This window comes from Rhea pennata, chromosome 4, assembly GCF_028389875.1.
Source record: "Rhea pennata isolate bPtePen1 chromosome 4, bPtePen1.pri, whole genome shotgun sequence".
Classification (NCBI taxonomy): domain Eukaryota; kingdom Metazoa; phylum Chordata; class Aves; order Rheiformes; family Rheidae; genus Rhea; species Rhea pennata.
In genome coordinates, this window is record NC_084666.1 from 80,328,452 (window position 1) to 80,349,085 (window position 20,634).

Here is a 20,634-nt window from a genome sequence, read left to right on the forward strand (position 1 = left end):
AACAGCTTCTGAAAGTGCTGTTCGCTGCGCACTCGTTTTGGCATTTTTGCTTGCTAGCCAAACCGTGTATTTTGGGGCCAGAACGCCAAGTCCGTGTGCTTGCTAAGCCCCAGGCTCTCTGGGATATCAGCAATATGGGAAAATACTTTGTGTTGTCAGACGAGTGATAAATTAAACTTAGTTAAAATTAAACCATCAAAGGTTGAGCCAAATGATAACGTCTGAAGTTATGTAGCTTTCTATTAAAGGGGGAGCTAAATGTGGCTCGAAAACTATGCTTTGTTAGATATCAAAGAAAACCAAATCCGTTTCACAATGTAAAGAGAAATTATTATTTTGAAATGACAGTTGAATAGCTGCTTTTGATAGTACGCGCTGTCTGTCCAGCAGCGTTTTAAGACTGATGCGTGTATGAAGGTAAATTTTTGCCTTATTTTTGATGCTATTAAAAGTGAAGGCTTTAATAATCTAGGGTGTTGCTAATCCACGCGCGTGCAGGAAGTGCTGCAAAATACAACTTGCAGGTTGTCTGTGTCCCGCTATGGGGCTGGCAGTGTAGCCTGTGGGACTTGGGTCACCTCGTGTCGGAAAGGGACACTATTGAAACGCCTCAAAGTGTCAAAGCGATTTCAGGGTCTTTTTGGTATGCTGAAGGCAACATGGGTGGATGGCTTTAGGAATTCTTTAAGCACCTAAACAAGGGGAGAGGTGACTAATTTTAGCAATTCTAACAAAATGAATGGGTCTGGAAATATCGCAGGAATATGGAAGGTAATATGAACAGTCCTGGCTCATAATTTGAGAAGAAAGTACTTTGGGAAATGGAAAGACATCTCACTTAAATAAGGTTTTGAAAGAGTTTTGCATGATGTGTAATTAACCTTAAGAAGTCTTTGCCCCAAGGTAAAGCCGGGGCTTTTTTAAGATTAGAAAATGAATTGGGTATTTATACGGAATGGAAGACCGTCTGCTATCCGTCATCTAGGCGGTGAAGAAACATCAGGGGTGGAGGGAGATTTCCCAGGCTAAAAGAAGAAAGCAGCCACCTAAGACGGGCATTTAGACTTCAGCAAAGCCCCCACCTAAGCCATCGCTCAGGCTTCCTCTGTTGTCAGCAGAGAAAGCAATTTTTTGGGGGTAGTGACGAAGCTCCCTAGGCTCATGAACCTATTCCAGGATGGGACAGATTGCTCTTTGGAGGTGCCAATCTCCTGCTGACTACGGAGGGATCAGAGCTGCCTAGTTAAAATTAAAAGGGCTAGGGATTAGGAGGAAATTATTTCTGGAGACAGCATTTTAGAGCTGGCCTCTCAAGCTATGTCATGCTTGTTTTTCCTACAATTTATACTCACCTAAGCATTGTGTTTGATTGTGGTTTGCTTGTACTGCTAGTAAATATAATCTCAGTTTTCCAGTTAGCAGCTACATTTTCCTGTGAGCTAAGGCTGGATATATGTGCAGTCCCAAGGCTTTTCTCCTGTCTAAGTGATGACTTTTATGTATTGCAGACAATGACATGGTATTAGTGCAGCACTGCATTTTCCCATGCTTTCCCAGGGAGGGGGGAAAAAAAACCAAACTTTCTGGGGTAATTTTTCTCCGACCAGAATAGTTGCCAGCACAAAAGTTAAGCTTCTGGCAACACTTGAGTTGGTAAAATGAAAAGAAAGGATCCATATTTCATGTGTGATATAGAAGGCTAAGTTTTGTTGGCCAAATGTGTAAAGGCCAACAAAAGTGTTTAGGAGTGAGGGGTGTACATGTCTTTGAAAATTTCCTTTCTTTAGGCACCTCATTTTTGGGGGCACTCAATTTCTTTAGGCAGTGGGTGCATCTGTGTCCAAACGGGTTGGAAATGGGACAGAAACTCCTCTGGTGTTTTTGACAATGCTTTCCTGGGCTGCTGTAAAATGATATCCTTAAGCTAGAAGGCAATCCAGGTTTACCGATTGCGCATTTTATCTGCACAAAGAGAAAACAGGGCCTTCATTTGGCTTGAAGAAAGGCCATTACAGCTTACCGGAAAGCTTTGAGAAGGTCTACATAGCAGAAATGCAGTAAAAAAATTCCCTCATTCTCTCTTTTTATAAGAAATAACAACCGACATTTCAGTAGTAAAACCTTTGCCATAAAACCTGAGTGCCTTCGAACACAGTAATTGGATTTCATGCCCTGCTTCTGTCCATGTTGCTGGGCAAAAGTGCTACAGATTGCAGCTAGGAGCTCCAGACTGTCTTATGGCTACCTTTAATTTAATTGCTCCGTGGTAGGGTTGGGAGCCGTACATGGTGTTGGAGATGACCTTTCCCCGTGATCTGGGCTCATGGCATATGTTCTTGCTCGTTGCTAGAGGACCATCAAGCTGGATGGGCTTTGCGCTTCCCCCGTGTTTCCAGCGGTGTTAGATGCTGTCTTTGAACATCAAGCTGAACATCAAGGGCTAAATCCTGCTCCTGTTGATCCTCAAGCTGCCCCTCCGTGGCTTCAGGCATGTGCAAACAAAGATAGAAATTGCCTCTGTGTGGCTTTAGCTGTTGGGTGGATGTGAAACAAAGCCTCATCTTGGACATACTTAGCGTCCTTCTCAATCAAAAGTTGCCTTTACGCTTAACACATTCTTGACGTTGCGGCTGTGCTGGTGCTTCTTTCTAGCCCAGGCTGTGGTGGGTCCCTCCAAGAGGAGAGGGTTGTGTAACGGCGTGGAGAGCTTGCTGGTTTGCCAGTATTGACTGAAGGAGGTTTCAGCAGGCAGGACTGCTCCCAGCGGCGTTGCGAGATGACCATTTTGAACCAGCCTCCATCCCATAGAGTCGGAAGAGCAAAAAGAGCAATGCGAGGAGAGGAGAGGGAGGCTGGAGGTGGCCTCTTCTCCCCGTGCATGGCATGTCACTCAGGCTTATGGGCAGGATTGAGAACGGAGCTGGTCCCCAAGGTTCTGGGTGATTCCCTTGGGAAAACCGGCTGCAAATTATCCTGGGTCCCCCCAGTTGCTGAAATTTGTGCAAGCTGTCGTAGCTCGTTTTTAAGCGACTACAGCAGGTTGCTTTTCACTCTTGCTTGGCCGAGTCCTTTCTTTGTCCTTTCCAAGGAAACGGGAGGAAATGGGCCCATGCCCTCAGTCACCCAGGGTTTTAGGAGGTCCTAACGCTGCTATCTTCGAAAGAAGATAATGCTGCAGCCCACCTCATAAGTAGGCAGCTTGGGAGTTGCGATTTTGAAAAAGTAAACAGCAGCGGAGACTCCCGTAATACTCTATAGCAGACAAAGAACAACAAAGTTTTGCCATCTCAGCGCGTGAAGGTGGCTACACTGGAGTCCATCAGTGTCCTCCAAAGACAGCACCGTATTTTCGGTGTTGTTTTTAAAGCAGATTTCAAAGTCAAGGGCCCTTTGCACGATCAGCATCGGAGCCAGCTTGAGGGGTGGCTGGAGATTTTGGCTAAGGATGCCTGCTTCTGCGGGTGAAGCCGGCATGCACGGTGGTGTTTCATTTGTGGTGCAGCAAGCCAGCCTGGCTGGGGTGTAGCAGGGGCACCCCACGGGGGTTGTGGGCCTACTTTTGGTTGCGGTGACGGCGGGTGGGAGAAGGGAGAGGGCCTAGCCGCAAGCGATGTTCACTCTGTCGTTATATTTCTAATGTTGGTGTTCTTGTCTTTATGTCTACGCATTCTTTAGCTATGAGGATAACAGACCCTTCATCAAGTAAGAATGACCTGAATGGCTGATAAATTGCATTTATCAGTGTGGTCCCATGAACTGGCTGTCAGATCAATATTGAAAAATCATTAAAGCTTCTGTCATTCGCATTTGAGGCAGAAGAGCAAACTGTGTAGGCAAATGGCCAGGCATACAGCTAACGTGCAGCGTAAATGTGCTGCCTGTGTATTGCCAACCAATTCTGTCACCGTATCTGCTTTATATTCCTTGATTGGACGTTACTTGAATTCAAGGTGAACGTTACCGAAGTGATGATGCGTGGTACAGACTTGTTTTACCAAGAGCAACCCTCTGGCGCGCTGCGCTCTGGCGCTGAGCGTGCTTTGCAGCTAATGCAATAGAGAAGTAGACTTTCAGAAAGGTGTATGTGTGGTGATTCCCGTTCTGGTTGATGGGAGCAGCCCAAGCAAAACCCTCTGCAGTGCCTAGGAAATGTAGAGATTGGAATACCCAACTGTCCTCCCTTTACAGTTTTCGACGATGGTTTTGCTTCTTTATTGCTGTCAAATTGCATCACCGAAAAGAAAGACTGTGGAAAAAAAAAAAAAAAAAAAACAATAGCAAGTCTGTACAAAGAACAAAGCAAAAATCGCAAACCAAACCCCTCCCCCCCCCCAAAAAAAATGAAGAAAGCCAAAAATGCCTAGAAATGACATGCCTCAGAGCATCTGTGCTTTTTGTCCTGCAACCAAAAAATAAAGCACAGCAGCACAAAGCGGGAGCGAATCAGCTTCGCCGTAGACTTTCAGTTTGTTCTTCTGGTGAAGAGTCCTTCGTGTTCGTTCTTCCAGTCTCATCCCCATCTTCTCTTTCACGCTTTGGTTCGTTTTCTCCTGCGGGGTAGGGAGGGGAGCTCTTCGAAGGAAGCTCCGCTCCCTCTTTATCTCCAGGCCTGCTCGCTGCAGCCCGATGTCGTATCACGTCCGGTTTGCATGATGAGGGTCTTCTCCCCCAAAGATCCCTTCCCATCAGTGAAGGTAGCGCATTTCCCTCGTTGTTAAAACAGCCCTTTGACTCCTCTGCAGCCAAAGGCTCTGTAATCGGGTTCAAGAATTGGCTGCAATTCAGAGCAAAATAGTTTTCCAATATCCTGTGGACCGTTTTCAAAAGATTCTTTAAATGCAGGAGCCTTTCAACCGTAGAGAAAAAGGCGGGGGGCAGGAGAAAAGTGGTTTCCACTTTGTGTTGGGGGTTTCTTTAAGAAAAAAAAAACCCCATTGATTTGTATTTTTTAAAACTGGTGTGCAATTAAGATCATAATGTGTTCTCACTGATGGTGGAATCTTGGGGAGAAAAACGTACCAAGCAGCTAAAGCTGTCAACTTCATCTGGTGGCTACCTTTCAGAAGGATTTTGAGAGTGCAATTTCAATTTGCATAGTGCTAAATATTTATTAGTAGGATTGACTGGAAATGCTTCAAAGGAGCTGTTCTGGTCTGCTAGATGCATAATAGTGATTTTTAAAGAAGTGCCTAAATAAGCGGATACCTTAGGGAGCTCTTTCGATCGCGTGGTTAAATAATACCTATCTTATAAGCTTCAGTGGAAGGTATAATGCTGTATTTTCTCTCTAATATTTAAGGAAAAAGAAAAACAATGCAGAACATAAATATGACAACAGCGTGCTTCTGCTTGTGACAAGCCCCACTGAAAGCAAAAGGAGGCAGAGGCGCCGCGGAGCCTCGGTAGCAGGGACTGCCAGCCCGAGCCGTGGACGGCTGGGTTCCCCCTAAGCCCCTTCCTCATCCTCTTCCTCTCCACTGCCCCCTGCTCTGCTCAGCAGGTGGAAGCCCAGATCCGGGCTAAGTTTCTTCAAGGCTGAAGTCACCTTGTGCTGCGCAGGGTGGGGAGCAGCACCCCAGGGTGCTTCGGGGGGCGGACGAGGAATCCTCGGGGCTTTGGGGAGCCAAAGGGGTGAGAAAGAGGAGCGAAGAGGGGGGTGACCGATGGCTATGCTGGCATCCTTGTATTCATTTCTATGGTGTTAGGGCTGATTTATGCTAGGAGAAGGCAGAAGAAAGTCAAGGTCTTTGGTTACCAGGGGGAACTCGATCCTCTCCCCTGTGCAGCAGCAATTCCTTGAGCGTTGTTAGGTGATCTGGCAAACAGGAAGCTAGTGGGATGGTTTGAAGCAGGACCTCATCTCTCGTTCCTCCCCATCATGCTCAGCATGCTTCATCTCGTACTGGAAAAACACCTGGGAGCAAGCACTGACTGCATCCCGGCTCCTGCTTCCCTCCTGGACTGGAGCCAGCAGCAGTCGTAGCTTGGTGACAGCTGCGAAGAAAGACTGCACCGCAGTTTCCCAGGGCAAAAGTGTGGCGGCAGCTATAGTTTGAGCAAATCTGGTGTGTGAGCACATCATATGTATGTATTTCCCCACACTGGGTGGAAGAAGCACGAAGCAGCGCTGCAGGGAGCTTCCTTGCGCGGAGCTGAGCTGGCAAGCAGGCAGGGCTTGCCCACCTGCTTGCCGGGGTTTAGCTAGCTTGTGGGCGTATGGGCGACTAGCTAAAGCGCAGCATTAAATGTGTCTTGGTGTTAAGCTCAAAGAAACTAGTCCAGCTGGCACTTCTGCCCCAGTGAAAGCAGTGGACGCTGGCAAAGTGGCTTTTAGCTTTGTTGTTTTGGCTGGTTTGTTTTCTTTCTCCTGCCATTTGAGAAGCAGCATCTCCATATCATTTACATTCGCACTGCTTTTGCATTAAAGAAAGAAACGAGAATACTGTGGGGACAGGTACTCTTGGGTTACGATAAACGTCCACGCTCATAACATTTCCCTGGCCGCGTGTTTCCTCGAGCTCGAAGACTTGCAAACGGCATCCAGTTCAAGGCAATAATCCCAACAGCTCAATCTGAGACTGCTAAAGCTACGGCCCAAGTCGCCCTTGCTTGTAGACGTGTGCGTGCTGTCGCAGATGAAGGACCAACGCCTCTCTCTCTCTGTTTTGTTTCTCCTGACAGGTCCTGGGTTATAGGTGCGATAGCCCTACTCTGCCTACTAGGACTGACCTGGGCTTTTGGACTCATGTATATTAATGAAAGCACAGTCATCATGGCCTATCTCTTCACCATATTCAATTCTCTGCAGGGAATGTTTATATTCATTTTCCATTGTGTCCTCCAGAAAAAGGTAAGACAGACGGTTCCTGGCAGCGAGAGTGGCGGTAACGGGGTGTTTTGTCACCAGACAGCTGCAGCGTCACGTTATCGGTGCGCGTTGAGTCCCTGTGGAGCGGATTTGTCTCCGCGCACCTCCTAAGGGTGGTATTTAGCCGGGAAAGCGGAGGGATGCGGTGCAACGAGGGGATAACGGAGCCGCGCGGCGGCGTTTGAGCGGTCGGGGTGCCGGCGCCGAGCGCGTCGGAGGCTCTGCGAAAGGCAGCTCGCGATCCAGAGCGGAGCGGGAACCCCTGGAAAGGGGCTTCATCTGCTGCCGGCCGCGTCCTCCTTTCCCTTACGCCAGCCTGACACCGGTGCGCTTCCACGGGCAGCGTGGAGGCTGTTTGTGTGGCTGAGCCTTCAGAGCAGGATCCTTCACATCCTCATTTACCGACCAGGAAAGCTGGCCAAGAATTCCCTCTTCCCGTGGCAGTATGGGCTGGGTATGGTGTGTAGCAGGGGCTGCTTCCCTCCCTTTTCTAAGACCCGGGGGACCAAAATTTTGCAACAATTCATTGGCCTTCGCATCTTTTAATCCCAGTTTGTGCTTTTGGAAATCTTCCTCAAAACGAGCACAGTAAATGTTTTGTGGTGCAAGTTGAAGTATGACCCAATTAACATTTGCAAGGTAAGAGCAGAGTAACTTGGGGAAACTGATTAAAAAAAGAAAAAAAAAATCTGTGTGTGTCTGTGTAGATCAAACTTACAGCTGCTGACAATCAGTAATAAATATTTTTAATAACCATTTTATTCTCCACTAAAAATCAGTGGTGCAGCACTCTCGAACTCTGTGCATGTCTGCTGCTGGCTTTTGGTGTGCATCTTGGTTTTGGAGGCCAGTTTATTGCCTTTATGTAGGGAAGAATTTACATGTGGACAACTAGGTCCCAGTCTCTGTGGAAGAGCGATGAACATGCTCCAAAATGTCCATTAGGTCCATTAGGTTTAGTTTTAGCTGAACATGCTCCAAAATGTCCATTAGGTCCATTAGGTTTTTGGTGAAATGGCCCACTGGGCAAAGGTAGGGTCTTGCTCAGGTCTGTTCTCCATCAAAAAGCCCAGGTCTTTCTCCAGTGCTTCTCACGTTAGTGGGAATTTTCCTATGGGCTCAGCTGGAAAGTGAGATCTGCCCTAAAAGATCATAAGTAAAATATATCATAGCAAGGCACCCTTGAGCCCGAAGGGAGACTTTCTGGGATCAGAGCTTTGCTCCTTCTCATTTTTGCCTTAAATTTATTCATCCTAATAGACTAAAAAGCTTTAGTTTTAGCTGAACGTGCTCCAGAATGTCCATTAGGCATCCAGGTGCCCCCTTCTCACGAGCAGGCTGAATTTCGGGGCCGCCCTCCCTACCTCCCGCGCAGCCCAGTCCGATGCATGCCGCGAACGGTCGGCTCCCACCGCAGCATGCCGGAGGGGCACCGTATCCTTGCCGGCACTTGGAGGGCTCGTTTTGCCTGGAACGACCACGCGCTCATCTGCCTCAAGCCAGTTTCTACCCTTAAACCATCCCTGTTTACTCTGAAATTGCTCCTGATGGATGGTGGTGTAGAGGAAGGGAGACAACAGGCCAGTACCTGGCCGTGGGGATGGATGTATCTTCTGACCCGAAAGCTGAGAGAAGAATCATTTGAGGGAGGAAAAAAGAAATCCTTTCCCTTCCTATCTATCACGGACTAGAAAATCAGCAAAAAGCTGCAGAGAGGAAGCAGTGGGTGGCTAATTAAAGCAATTGAATTATTTTCTCTCAGCAAAGGATTGATTAGGCATTCGAGCATATTGGGCACTCGTGGTATTATGGTTGTCTCAAGTGCTTAAGGAAAAGCCTAATGAAAAAGCTGTAATTTGCTATTTAAACGGTTGTTTCACTGAGTTTTGAATTGCTCATAGTCAGTGTAGGGAGATTTCACAGCTAACTGAGCACTGTATGCTCTGAGTAACCTCTATGGGGGGGTTGGGGCACGCATGTATGGTTTTGAGGTTTTTTTTGCTTTTTTCCACGGGTGGGCGATGTGACCTGTGTTTGCCTTTCCGATCCAGTCCGTGCACTTTCAGTCTTGCCCCGTGTGGTTTCCGGGTATTATTGTCGAAAATCTGATGTGCTCAGCCCTCAAACTTGGCCAGAGCTTCACCTGGCACCAAGGACGCGCGGCTCCTATGACACCAGCGTGGTGGCACAGCTTTAATCCAGGCGAGGAGCAGGCCCGGTTTGACAGCAATTGCCCTTGTGAAACGTGACTGGTGGAGGAAGACCTGCCGGCTAACGGCCGTTCCCGTTTTGTTGGCTCAGGTCCGTAAGGAGTACGGGAAATGCCTGCGCACGCATTGCTGTAGCGGGAAAAGTACAGAGAGCTCCATCGGCTCAGGAAAAACCTCGGGGTCACGGACGCCTGGAAGATACTCCACAGGCTCACAGGTAACTCGGGTTTCTTCTCCGGGCCCAAGGGCTTCGTGCCTCCTCACCGAGCCCCTTGATGGCAACGTGGCTTTTGGGGCTGGGGTGAGGTGCGCTCAGTACAGCGGTCTGCTCTTAAGCCTGATGGTTGAGCTGAAAAATGAAAGTGGAAGTAGACCTTTGGTTGGTGGTGGCCTCTCCGTGCCTTGTCCTCAAAGGCACAGCGAGGCTGGCAGGAGGCAAAGGAGCTGCTCTAGCGCTATCCCTCGTGCCACCGCAAGGGTGCCTTCCCTTCCTCCCCTAACTGAAGCCACCATGGTTCTTTCCCTTGGGTGGTCGTGGCAGTTAGCATCCCTCCAAGAACCTCATACCTAATAGTGGTGGGAATAAAAAGCCCAAATTTTGCCTTCGCGAGGCAGGAGGACGCTCAGGACCTGAGCAGTCTCCAGGGGGATCGGGAGCTGGGAGTGTTTTGTGAGCTCTCTTCCATGCCCTGCAAAAGCCGCCTGGCATGTCCTTGACACGTGCTGAAGGTTGTTGTCACCGCTCTTGCCGTATACAGTAATGATACCGTAACAACCAACTATTTTTCTTGCTAAAAAAAGACTACAGAGTCTTGCAGTCGCTTCTGCCAAGAAAGGGCTCACTTTCTGACATTCCCTGGTTTGATCAATTCCTTGCTTCACTCGATTTTCTTCACTTTATACATCTCCTAAGAGAAGCCGGGGGGGTGGGGGGGTCAGATTCTCTTAGGAAGTTACTGAATTTGTTATGCGTTGGTCATCCAAAAATCCAATTTTTGTTAGTGTTGTGCACTTCACAATTTTCAAGCTGACTTTTATGTACAGACACAGATTTATGGAAGAACAGTTCATATAAAATGAAGAAGCTTACTACTTAATCAATAGAAACCAAACACAAATTTATTCAGTATTACTAATGGAAGTAATTATATTTGACAGTTTAACTATTAAATTATGAAAGACACACAACATATAACAGTTTATAACCTCCCAGGAAAGAATAATTTGCGATTTATGTCTCGGAGCAAATTGTTATTTATTTTCTGCGGTTTCCAAGATGTCATCCAAGAGTTCCACTTTGGCATTTACCAAGGTCTAGATGTTATGTAGGGCGAATAGGTATAGAATAGGGAGTCCTTCCCAGGAGGCTGTTAAATGTCGCATCAATCCCCAAATGCTTTCTGTCCCAAACTTACTGTATTCAGCAATATTTGGGTGACTGGTTTGAAATCCATTGGGTTTGTGCCGCTCAGCTAGCAGTTAGGTGCATTCCTTGCCAAGAAGATGTGGCTTTAACAGGTCATCCTTCTCGGTAGCCTCAGCCCGAGAAAACGTGCCCTTTTGAGGGTCAGCCAGCTCTCGTGGCAGCGGTCCCATCACGGTAGGCTGAGGTTTGAGGTACTGAGGCAGGTCACCTTGTCTACGGGCAGCTTGTCCTTGGAAGGACCTGGGCCCTGGTGTAGGCAGCAGAAGCCTCACAGGTGATGGAGAATGGGTGGAGACCCAAGGTGGTGAGAGCATCTTATCCCAAACTTTTTAATAGCAAAGTCCAAGAGGAGGGAAACGCATTAGATCCCTTTTTGCCTGAAAAGCGCTTAGGAAACAGAACGATTAAACCACACTGGATCACGTCAGACGAGTGCGATGGACGAAATACCCAGGTGCAAAATAATTGATATCAGAGTGCCTGAGTCACATATTACACCATGGTTCCACTTACAAAGGGCAGGTGCATGATTACGAGAAGCCATTAATGCATAATTAACGAGTAGAGTAGGAGGGCTTGGGATTCCCCTGGATTTGGGAGTCCCCAGCCGTGTCGGCACAGGGACGGCAGCTGAGCTGCTCCCGAGATGGGTACAGCTGTCGAGTTTTTGCGAGGTGGAGCTGGGGAGGAGAGCGAAGTAGTGGTGTAAAAACCGCAGCGATAAATACTCCACAGCATCTCTGAGAAACAAAAGAGAAGGCCAGCACATTCGGGACTCTGTTTCCCTAGCAGCAAAAGCTGTGTGCAGATGGCAAAACCATCACGCATTTTTCAGGAGAAGACTAGAAGTCATTTATTTGCGGTTGTTGGTTTTTTTTTTTTTTTTTTTTTTTTTTTTAACTGAGATTCCCCAAGACGGATAGTAGCTATAGGAAACTCCTGTTCATCCAGGGACTCCAAGACACCGATCAGCTCTTCTGTTATGCTTTACAAAAATAGACGCAAGCTGTCTGAGGGCATACGGGAAGCGTGCGTGCTTCTGCGCGTAGGTCATTTTTCCATTATTTGAGGCTGTATTGGTGAATGTGTAGCTTGCACGGGCATGGGGTTTTCCCCATATATAATTTCTGCTGTTGTTGGTTTGTTTGTTTGCTTCTAATTAAGATGCAAGCAATGCGAGCAATCCTATTACGCACCTCTTACTCGCAGTAGGCATTCGCCTCGGCGAAGGCAGCGTCTGGTTGGCACGAGGCGGGTTATAAGGAAACAGCGACTGCTCGCCCACAGCTGGGTAGAAACGAGTCCCTTGGTGAGCCAGACGTGCCAGTAGCCGCCTCTAGTGAGGCAGAAAGAAACCTATCTGCCGCTGCTAAAAAAAAATTCATTACCTGCTGTGGTTCAATCCCTCTTCAGAGCCGGATTCGTAGGATGTGGAATGACACAGTTCGAAAGCAGTCCGAGTCTTCCTTTATTACTGGAGATATAAACAGTTCAGCTTCACTCAACAGAGGTAATTATAAACTATTTTTCCTCTCTCTAACTCTCGTGGCGGCTTTAAGGAGTTTAAAATGTGTTGCCCCCCTTTTTTCCCCCCCTCTCCCCTCCCCTTCCCCAAACGGCACTGGACTTTTACGCTCTCACTTCCAAAACGTTACGGTATTAACCGGGAGGAGGGGTTGTGGCGGTTGTTTCCTTTTTTCTTTTCTTTGTTTTTACACATGCATTTTCAAGAGCTGTCATCCCTGGAGGGAAGTTAGGAACCACCCCCTCTCCCCAGTAAAAAAAGAACTAAAAAAAAAAATGGAAAGAAACCTCCACCTTCCCACCGGGAACCGCTGGTGCCGTAAGCTCGCGAGGGGTCAGGCCTCGTTGTGGCTGGCGAAAACAGGCCGTTTTCCATTGCCCTGGGTATATAGCAATTCCGGCCGCTTTGTGGAAGCAAAGAATAAATTGCCGAAGGTAGCCGTACGTGAGAAAGCCCGCGTGTTTGGAGCAGAATTGTCTCCACTGGTGCAAGTACCTAGTTGGTGCGCCTGGCTAACGTGAGCTCGATAGCCGTCTGCAGAGGAGAGGCTATCGGAAACGTGCAGAAATAGAGTCAAGCCGAAGAAAACGTGGTGCCTGGCTCAGGATGAAAGCTGAACGTCTTTAAATATATACATATACGTACATATACATATATATATGTATACATATATACATATACATATATATATATATATATATATATATATCCTTTTGGATGGTTTGCGGGAGAGTGGCTGTAAGGGAATACCAGAAAACAAACCCCTTAGCCTCAAAGACACCAGTTTCTTTTACCTCTCGCATAATTCCTTTATGACTTGTCTTGAGAAAGCAGGACTTGGCAGCTAGTTTCTGTATCTACCCGCTCCGTGGTGGCATCAAGAGGGGATGGGGCTTGGCTTAGCGTGCCCAGCTCTTCCCTCGTGTCAGGGAAAGTCAAAGGTGTTTCCCGTCTCGGGAGTCTTGACCGCAAAACTCATCAAGAGGTGAATTGGGGCTTTGGTCCTTATCCAGCCTTTTCTCAGACAGATTTCACACTGATTTTATTGGGTCTTTTGCCTGCATGACAATCTGAGGGTAGGCTGGAAGGATTTTGCATCCGCGGTTAGTATTGAGTGCTGGGGAGCTGAGGACGTTGGATTCGGTTCTCCGAGTCAGTATACGTGTTGCTCACATCAGCGCAAAGGGGAAAGCAGGGTAGCTAAGGTGGAGGTATTCTCTCATCCCGCAACCTGCTCCGGTGGCTTTCGTGCGTTGATCGTTTAATTTTTGCCCTGATAAAGAAGGCTATAGGATGCTGTTTACTGCAAATGCCTCCATTTGATTTATCCGTGTGCATTGCCCATGCATCTCTCTCCACCTTTGCATCAAAACCAGAGAGGTGCTCGTTGGTGGAAGAAAGGCCGTGCCAGTGCTTCTAGGTGGGACGCTTTGGTGGCTTGAATAACTGGAGCTATAATAGTCTACCTCCACCCCTTCCATACCAGCAGGTACAATATTTGTTATTTGCTTTTCCGGTGGACGGAAGCATCTGCAAAATGGAGGCTCAAACATTTCTTGGGGAGTTAGCGGCTCCGAAGCAGCAGGTGCTCATGTAGGCTGGGAAAATACAGCGGGCGTCAACAGGGATCCAGCTGCATGGGGCTCCAGATACTTCACACGTTATCCTGTTTATTCCAGCTGAAAAGAAACAATCATGGTCTTAGGGCTTTGCATAAAGCCTGAGTTGTTTCTTAAGTCTCTCCAGAGATGGTTGCAGTCTGAGCAGACCAGTGGGGCAACGCAATTTTCACAGTTCTTGTCTTCCTCTTAATATTTTACTATATATCAAACTTTAAAGGAGCCATTTCATTAATGTTTTATTTAAAAATGCGCAGGGAAAGCCCAGGGGAGTAAACTACAAGCCTGGAATTGTGTGTTTAGCATCTTTCCCTGCCCAAGGTTGACACACAGGAGGCTCACGTACCCTTTCAGAAGTCCCTCTTCAGCCCTCCCAGCCGCTTTGTAAATTCGTTAATGGTTGCCCGCTTACCAGAGACACTTATCGACTAACACATCCATCCGGTGGTTAAGGGAGTGACTTCTATTCTGGCAACACTTCAGCTGAATACTAGACACCTTTTATAAAAAAGTATTCGTGTTGAACGTTGCTTCGTGGTATTCTTTGTGGTACTGGTATTTTTTCCCGAGCCTTCAGGCAGCAGCCGCCTTTCGGAAATATTAAGAAGACGACGACGATCTCTTCTCCCACCTCTCCCGTCTTCCGGCTCCTGGCTCGATGCCATCTCTCCATGTCCTGACTTGCCACGCTTCTGTTGTGAAAACAGAAAGAAGAGGGACGTCCTCCACGCGGGTTCCTCCTTCATTTAAGCCATGTTTTACCCACCGGTCACATTCACAGTTCTTGCAGTACCTTGTTGCTTCTAACATCCCAGGCAAATTTGTTCTCGTTTTCCATATTCCTGTATTATGATCCGCAGCAGTTCTCCATCTGCTCTACCATCCCATCCCCTTCTCCCCTTCTTCCGTGAACCTCCTGGGCATCAGTCTGGAATATCGTGCCTGTATTAACGCATCCTGCTTTTAGACATGTAACTGTTTTCTTCTTCTGACTTGCAGATAGGATGTTTCTTCCATCTTTTTCGGCTCCAGCTCCTCTTTGATCTACTGTTCCCCAGAGTAGCTGACCATAGCATCTCCTGCCTGTTTATATTCTCATTTATCCCATCAGGAATTTAAGGCGTACTGACCCCATACTTACCTGATGTAACGTGCTCTGAAGTGAAAAGCACGCACACTCTTTCCTCCCAGGCCCTACCTGATCATTTCAGATATTTCCTAAAGGCCAAACTGTTTCCAGCCTTGTTTCCCCTTGCTTATCACCGCTTAGTAGCGATGTGGGTTTTGCGTTGTTATATCACTGTCAGTCAGGATGAAGGGGACAGAAACAGGCCAAATATTTCCTCATCTACCTTCAGATGAAGAGTACACCTCCGTGGACACGTACTCTTTGCAGGTCCCAGTGATTTCCTACTCCTTGCACCTCAATTCCACCAACGTGCCCCTATTTTCCCCGCCAGGTCTGGCTGGACTTTCCGTCATCCATTTCACATCTAACCTGCGCTCGATATTTCTTGTCCCGGCCTTGAAAATTTGCACTTTGAGGCCCTGATCTCAAAGACCCTCTAGCTTGTCCATAGCGCCCATCTCCGCACGGGAAGCACATCTCCGCATGCTCCTGATTCTTTTAATGTTGTCTGCTGGGTTTTCTGCATTCCTGCCTTGCCGTTGCTCACGTGTGACTCGGTACGTGCTGGGCCGTGTTTAATTTAGGCACGACTAGGCTGTAATTCACTGTGGGATAGCGTGTTTGTAAAGTCCCCGAGCCTGCGTTTTGTTATAGCCCTTGCCTGGCTAGGAACTGACGCAGCTGGGACACAAGTGCCGGGCCGTCCAGCTGGCTTGGGTTTCCCGTGTCTACGTTGCCGCCTTCGGTGCAGAGTTCGCGACGCCTGAGCCGAGACTGCGGGGCTGTGCTTGGCTCAGAGCCTCGCCACGTTGCAAAAATAACGGTGGAGCCGCGCAGGGGCCTTGAATTACTTGTTTCCTTGAGGGCTGAGAAGTAGAGGGTATAGAGGGAGCGGAGGATGCAGGGTTTCCATCGGTGTTAGGTTCATGCATTGGGCACGCTGAGGTTTTCAAGTTGGGGGATTTGAGGTCCTTTTGTAAAGGAAAGGTGGAAGTTATCTGCTAAAGAAGCAACTATCCCTTGTTTTGCGGAAGTTACTAAGAAACAAAAAAAAAATGCAGTTTATCACTGATATCAAGTACTGTTTTGCTACAGGAAAATGCATGGATGGAGCTGTGTGTGTCCATGCAAGTTAACAAATAAGGGGTAATATATATTAATGGGAGGCAAACGTTTACCATATCTTAATGGATCTTCTCTTTGGGGAAATAATGGGCTCAGACACCGGGCTGGAGACGAGGCTGCAGCCCAAGCCCCATCTGGGAGACGTACCCCAGGCGAGGACTGTGTGCCCCAGGCTGAACTTAAAAGGGTGCCCTGGACGGAGGAATGGGTGCAGGACGCAGGTGAGGCTGCTCATGGCCAATAATGCCTCTCGGTGCCTTCAGGACCTTGATGCTGGTGCAGGATTGGGGCCCAGGAGCTCCGGCAATGCAGGCAAACATCTCGCCGCTCGGGGGGGAGTCTTAAATACGACTTTTTTTTTTTCCTTGCAGCCCTAAGAGGCTTTTCACGAGGATGCGCAGGCACGTGCACTCACTAGCAAACCGCAGGTGCGGGGTGAATGCGAACGCCAGAAACCTCCCCAAATAATCCTCGTGAAGCCCCGAGATCCCCAGTATTAGCTCCTCAGGTAGTTCTTCCCAGCTGGGTTCGCCCCCTGTTTATTCCCATGCCAGCACGCTGGACTGGGAAGGGTCAAGGCAGATATCCTTGCTTTGGCTTCCCAAATGGATAAATGTCATTGGACGTCCCTGCTTCTGAGCAGCGCTCCAGAAAAAATACTTGATTTCCCCTTGCTTCATTATTTCTCCTCTGCGTCTTTATGTCAGCCACAAAGACCTAATCTGAAACGTACACAGGAAAAGGGGAAATTATTGCTACTGTTCTCAGAGATAATCAGTTTAATGTCAAATTCATGTGGATTTCTTCATAATGAACAGAACAAATTGAGCTCAAATTCAAACAGTGGGAATCTGAGTCAGAGAGGAAAATTAAAATGAAGAACATTAATATCCTGATTTCTAACCCAACTGAGACCTGATTGTTTCCTAAATGAAATCTCCCATCAAATTCCTCCCACCCTCCCCAAAATATAATTAAGCCGTGATTTCCGTGCTGAAACCGTATCTGTGCTGTTAACTCAGCAGGGACGACTGTGTGTGTTTTGGGGAGGGCGAGTGAAGTTTTAAATTATCTTCAGGTGGCCATATTATCCTGAGTTTGTAGAAAGCAGCTTTTCAGAAACCGTGGCGAGCGTGAAATTCTCTGTTCAGTAGAAGACCGCCGGGGCCCTACCGCAGCCCCGGCGGCCAGGTGGTACCCAGAGGCTGCTGGGTCCAAGCTGTTCTGGGGCTGCTCTTGCCAGCTGCAGTCTCCACGGTGTAGACATGCCCACCGCGGTGGTCCCTGGTCTTGTCCTGAAATGAGGTCTCCGGTCCTTGGGTTTGGGAGAAGCAAGATGAGAGCTTGCATGCAACTGTGATACACATGTAACGGGGGGAAGTTGAGCCTGGCTGTGAGGCAGCTCCAAGAAATCATGCCGTGCCGTTCCCACCTTCACGTACCTCTGCTGCTAGTGGTGGCTGGACCTGCTGGACACGTCTCAGTTGCTAGATGAAGACGTTTCGGCATAGACGTCTCCTGGGACAGTAGGTGGCTGGCCACTTCCTAGGCAGTGCGGCACTGAGGGCGAAATTTGGAGCAGAGGAGCGATGCTGTTGTCCTGTGCGGGTCTTTCTGGAGATGCTCGTTCTCTCCGTGATGCGTTTACGTGGCCAGCACGGCAGTCAGATTTATGTTGCATTTCGAAACGAGCAGCGGAGCTCTGGGAGAGGTGTGAACTCCTCTACTCATCTCAACAGGATATTCAGAGGGCGCCATCAGCTGATGAGAGCAGGCTCTCTGAACAGCTCTTACCCGACAGCTCTTCTGGCAGCTTAAATTTATTAGAGAATAAATATTTTCTCTGTTTTTGTTCCGTGTGTCCTCACGGGGACCAAAACGGCGTCTTTGGTTACCTAAACCTCGTAAAGTTTAGCTGCTTTGCGCTCGGCGACGCTCAGGGTTTTCTGGAGGGGAGCGACGGGTGCGGAGGGTTTCGGAGGAGGAACCCGGCATGGCCCCACAGGGGCTGCAACCTCCGTGGCCACCGCGGAGACCACCCTCTGCCAGTGGGAAAATCCCACTTCCTCAGCCATGGGTGGCTTGTTTAAATCCACGGAAGGGCAACAGATGAACATTACCCGTTTACTACTGTCGGGCAAGGAAACACAGCATCTTTTTGGACAAGCAATTGCCTGAACTTGCTGCTTTTTTTTTTTTTTTTTTTTTTCCTCTTCTCTTTCTCTAATCATCCAGAGATTTTATGCCAGGAAAATTATGACTTTCAGCATCAAGGATCAAAACTTAGGGAATGTAACTGTACGTGCAAAATGAATCCCGCTCTTGACCATCTTCTAGTTTATTTTGTTTCTCTGCTGCCTGGGACTGAGTTAGCTGAGATTTGTTGCAGTGAGGTTTCGGTGAGTGATGTGGCTTTCTCCCTTTGGGAGATATTACGAACTGGCTTTGATTTGCGGATTGACAGCCCTATAATGGGAATGCTCAGTCATTAGGTGGATCAGATTTAAAGAGGAAAACGAAGGGCAAGGCAATTTCTGAAATCAGAGCAGGCTTTGGGGAGCATTACATCCAGCAGAGGATTGCTGCGCAGCAATCTTAATACGACGGCCGCGAAGGAGGAAGGAAGAAAGCAGGACTGCTTTGCCGGGGGTCGCCGCTCTGCAGCTCGGCGTGCTGGTTGACGGCCGGGTTTTCACAAGCTCGCGGCGTCCCACCGAGCCGAGCTCTCCTGGAAAAAATCAAGCCTCGTTTCTCAGGGCTGGGAAACGACTCTGAGACGTTAGGTCCCGCGCGCGTTCGGAAGTTGGGCTCCGCGATTCTCGCTGTCAAAATTGCCAGGCGTTAATTTGAGCGAATCCTCGAACCGGGGGTGCAACGGTATAAATAACAGGAGCGGAGCCGTGAAGTCCCAAGCGGAGAAGCGGCCGCTACCCACGTCGCCGATGGCAGCTCAGGCATTTACCAGTCGGTGCAGGCAGCTATGTGTTTCAAATGGGGCTTGCAGATTATAATCCAGGAGATTAATCCGGTGAAATTATTGCATGAGAAAGGAAGGAAAAAGAGGAGGAAAAAAAAAAAAACCCAACAGTTTCCCTCCCCTGTCTCTCCATAAAAGCACGTGAAGTTTCATTTTGAAGAAGATGGCCCAGAGCTTAACAATCTCATTTGCTGAAATTTCATTTTGCTGCAGCCAGTATTAATAGCTCCTCAATGAATAGATTAGATGCTGCGAGTGACAACAAACCTATTTGAGATAAATTTAATAGGGAGGTTTATTGAAGTTTATTAACTGAATCCTGTTGGCTATTATGCAAACACGGCTCGATAAATCTAAACGTCAGAGCGTTGGTTGGAGGGCACCAGGAAAAAGCTGAAAATACCTGTTGTCCTCCAGCAAGTGTGTCTGATTTGACTTTTCGTGATGGCATTAATCGTTTGAATAAATCGCAAGAGAACATGCAGAAAACCAGGACTCTTTAAATAATTGAAAAATCTGCCTTTAACACAGTAAATGGTATTACTGAGTGCCCATAAAGGAAGATACAAAGAAGACTGGAGCTTTGGCTCAGTACAAACCTGCGCTGCACATATTCCCCTTTTCAGGAAATAAAATTGAGTAAATGAGTTAGCGCAAAGCAATGTACAGAACAGGCCAGAATTTACAAACTGCAATCAGTGTTGCAAGGCTATTTCAATAACATTACGGTTTGGGAGATGATTTATTTACTACGGTTAATATAAAGCAGCAATTTTGTGTGCGTGTGGACACTTAGGTAAGGATTCAAGTCTAGGTAGAGAGTTTGATGTCCAAGCAAAACTGGTGACCTGTGCTCCCCAATAGCCTGGGCACCTCAGTGCCTCCCGGGACCTGGTCCATAGTCTCTCCAGCTGTTGCGTCTCCGTGAAGGCGAGCTGAGGTTAAGTACATCGAGAGTGAAAAGTTGGAGACACTCGAGTAACGGCAGCTGGGGGCGTCGGGAGGCAGAGCCAGCAGGAGCACGGCGCCGAGCTTATCGGCGTGGGAAGGGAGCAGGAGGGAAAACCAAAGGAATACAGATCGGTTTGCTGCTTGGCCAAAATGGGGAGAAAAAGAGGAAAGATTAAGGTTGACCAAAAAACGCAGCAATATGTACTTTTTGTTATTGTTTCTGTCTTCCTTAAAAAGAAGCAAAACAGAAAAATGGTATTTTGGAACAGCTAAGTCCGAGGAAATGAAAAATTTTGTTACAACGCAATGCTTTTTTTTTGAGCTATCTATTTCTTTTTCTCCAAGGACATCGTTTTCCTCTAAGGAAGAGAAGGCAAAGGTGCCCTGAATTTAAGGCAAAGGCGCCAAATTTATGCCGCATACTCTCATTAAAGGGATGTCTACTTTTATGTGTGCACCAAGTAGCCAAACTTAGCCATCCGAATCCTGTATGCGTGGGTATAGTCAGAGGAGTGATTGCAAAAAATGGGATTTTCCACTTGTTCGTCCTGGCTGGTCACCGTATCAGATTTTCAGAGTGATTTTTTTGCAGGCAGCCCACAAATACAGAAGGACTAAATAAGCTGACATAAGTTATTTTCTGGCTGTTACTTACCTGATGCTTGCCTTCAGAAGTAGCACGCTTCCTTTCTACTGGTACTCGCCGTCTGTAAATCCTTCCCTTGAGGCAATCCCGCACCAGGATACCTAGAACCGAGCACAGAAGTCACCTGTAGCCAGAATTTGAATCCAATTTTGAGTTTC

General features: G+C 47.8%; 1 protein-coding gene across 17 annotated transcripts in view; it reads left to right on the forward strand.

The window, feature by feature from the left end:
• Positions 1-20,634, forward strand: part of LOC134140267 (adhesion G protein-coupled receptor L3) — a 186,744-nt gene that overhangs the window by 156,574 nt on the left and 9,536 nt on the right. For 9 of the 17 annotated variants that reach the window (XM_062575176.1, XM_062575180.1, XM_062575173.1 and 6 more), the window contains 3 exons: positions 6,682-6,850; positions 9,170-9,295; positions 11,918-12,014. In XM_062575176.1, coding sequence (XP_062431160.1) covers positions 6,682-6,850; positions 9,170-9,295; positions 11,918-12,014 — 392 coding nt within the window. Of the gene's footprint in view, positions 1-3,675; positions 3,703-6,681; positions 6,851-9,169; positions 9,296-11,917; positions 12,015-20,634 lie in introns of all 17 variants that reach the window. The other 8 variants (XM_062575183.1, XM_062575177.1, XM_062575174.1 and 5 more) reach the window with 1 other exon arrangement.